This window comes from Plasmodium cynomolgi, assembly GCF_000321355.1.
Source record: "Plasmodium cynomolgi strain B DNA, scaffold: 0475, whole genome shotgun sequence".
In the NCBI taxonomy this organism is placed as follows: domain Eukaryota; phylum Apicomplexa; class Aconoidasida; order Haemosporida; family Plasmodiidae; genus Plasmodium; species Plasmodium cynomolgi.
Window position 1 is genome coordinate 1 of NW_004192913.1, and position 2,068 is coordinate 2,068.

The 2,068-nt window shown below is 33.6% G+C and overlaps 1 protein-coding gene across 1 annotated transcript; it reads right to left on the reverse strand.

The window, feature by feature from the left end:
- Positions 1 to 278: 278 nt before the first annotated feature.
- On the reverse strand, positions 279 to 614 carry PCYB_004280 (hypothetical protein; the record flags this gene model as incomplete). Its single annotated transcript, XM_004227849.1, has 1 exon — positions 279 to 614. A coding segment is annotated over one exon (336 nt), but the record flags the coding sequence as incomplete, so codon positions are not given.
- Between the last annotated feature and the right edge of the window lie 1,454 nt (positions 615 to 2,068).

The following is a 2,068-nucleotide window of genomic DNA, read 5'->3' on the forward strand; positions in this document are numbered from 1 at the left end:
AGTACTAAAGCCATCATGATGATTTCTTTATATGACATATTACTAAAAAACCTATTGCACATATCTAGTACATTATAACTTCCAGTGGTAACTGCATTTCCTGCTCCACTTGGATTATTTCGTATATCTACTGAAGTTTCACCATCATTATTAGCACTATTAGGTGCACCTGTAATCATATAGAATTATTGTGTATCTGTGCTAAATGATGTGCCAAAAGTATGTAATTTTTATGCTTTATATATATGCACTTCGCGGCATAACTGTTGTGCATGATATCAATATAATTTTGAATATATAGTTAGTTGAGAATATTTATCTTTTAAATAATGTTTACCTCCTTTATATGATTCCTCTTTTCCATGATGTAAACCTTGTGTTGAGTCTTGAAAACCTCTCTGATTTTGTGATTTTTCTATGTGTGCATCATGTTCCATATTTGACTTGGGCTCTTGATGGGATTTTTCATCGTTCTGTGTATTTTCCATTTTTACTTGATTTTCTAGACCAGTTGTTTCTTGTCGAGTGTGCGATTCAGTTTGAGTATAATTGCCACTTTGTAATTCCGCAGAATTAGGTACACTGGGAGAAGAATCTTGATTACACAGTATCTCCTGAGCATTTGGATTAGGCAAAGGGTTTTGACCACTAGAATTTAAATCACGTGCGGGTAAGGAATTATATGTATCATGATCAGCACTGCTGATATTCTTATCATCACTTAATTCTCAACATGTGTTTTACAAGTACTTTCTTCAATACAAGGAGTTTTACTACTTACCTCACAGCAAGATGCTCCATCAGCAACTACCTGAGGACAGTCACTCTTACAGGGATTATCACTACACGGGGCCTTACCCTGTTTAGCTGCAGTATCTGAAAGTACACTATCAACACCTTTACTGTCACTGGATGCATTTTTAACAGATTTAGCAACATCAACGTCACTAGAAGAAGCATTTCCCATAGTACTTTTAACACTAGAAGGCGTGTTGTCAGGTGATACAGTAGTATCCCGTACACCAGCAGTACCTACAGAAGAAAGGGATATCATAAAATCATCTGCTCTATCAGTAGCTATAAGAGGGGAAAATCTATCACCAGATTTTTCACTAATAGAAGTTTCCGCAGCACGATATTCTGTGGTAGAAAACACAGAAATATCTTTATCAACAGAGAGATGATCTTCATCGTTTTGACTGCCAGTAGCTTGCCAATCATGCGCATTACCATTTGGGGGGTTACTATGACGTGCACCGCTTTGAGAATCATTTTTTTCTGAAGTTATTATATTAGAGTCTGTTTCATTCTGTTGTGACGTTCCTTCACCCGCTTTTCCTTTTGATTCTTTTACTTCTTTTACGCAGTTTTGATCACTTTCGCAGGATATTTCTGTATCATCTTTTAATTCAATAAGTTGTTTATCTTGTAGTGAGATGTAATTACGACATTTAGTATTTGCATTACATATTTTATAAAAACGTTTTATATGTTCATTAACATCTAAGTTAAGATGTGGAGACCTTTTAGTATCACACTTTTTAAGTTTCTCTTTTTCTTCATCTATATGTGCAATTAATTGTTCACATTCGTCCTTTAAATCTGCACATTCGTCCTTGAAATCTGCACAATCGTCCTTGAAACCTGTACATTTCTTTTTTTCAATTTCAGCAATTTTAACATGAATCCTATCTAAAATTTCAGAATATATACCCAAACACTTATATAAATCCAATGGTTGGTTTTCATTATCAAAGGTAACGATTACGGTCCCCATTGTATGTGCATTACGTGTTCTTATGGTACCTTTTTTATATTTCTTTTAACAATTAAATTGGGATAATAATTGATGCATACAAGTAGACATATTTGCAATGTAGAATTTAATATTTTGTTAGCATGACCTTGACTTGTTGCGTTTATACAAACAAATATAACAGTGATATTAAATGATACAGGGTTTACGGTTTCAGGGTTTCAGGGTTTCTGGGTTTACATATAATATTCATTCTTGCACACTTAGAAATAGTTCTAATAACGTAACTAAAATATGCATAATAAATATAAA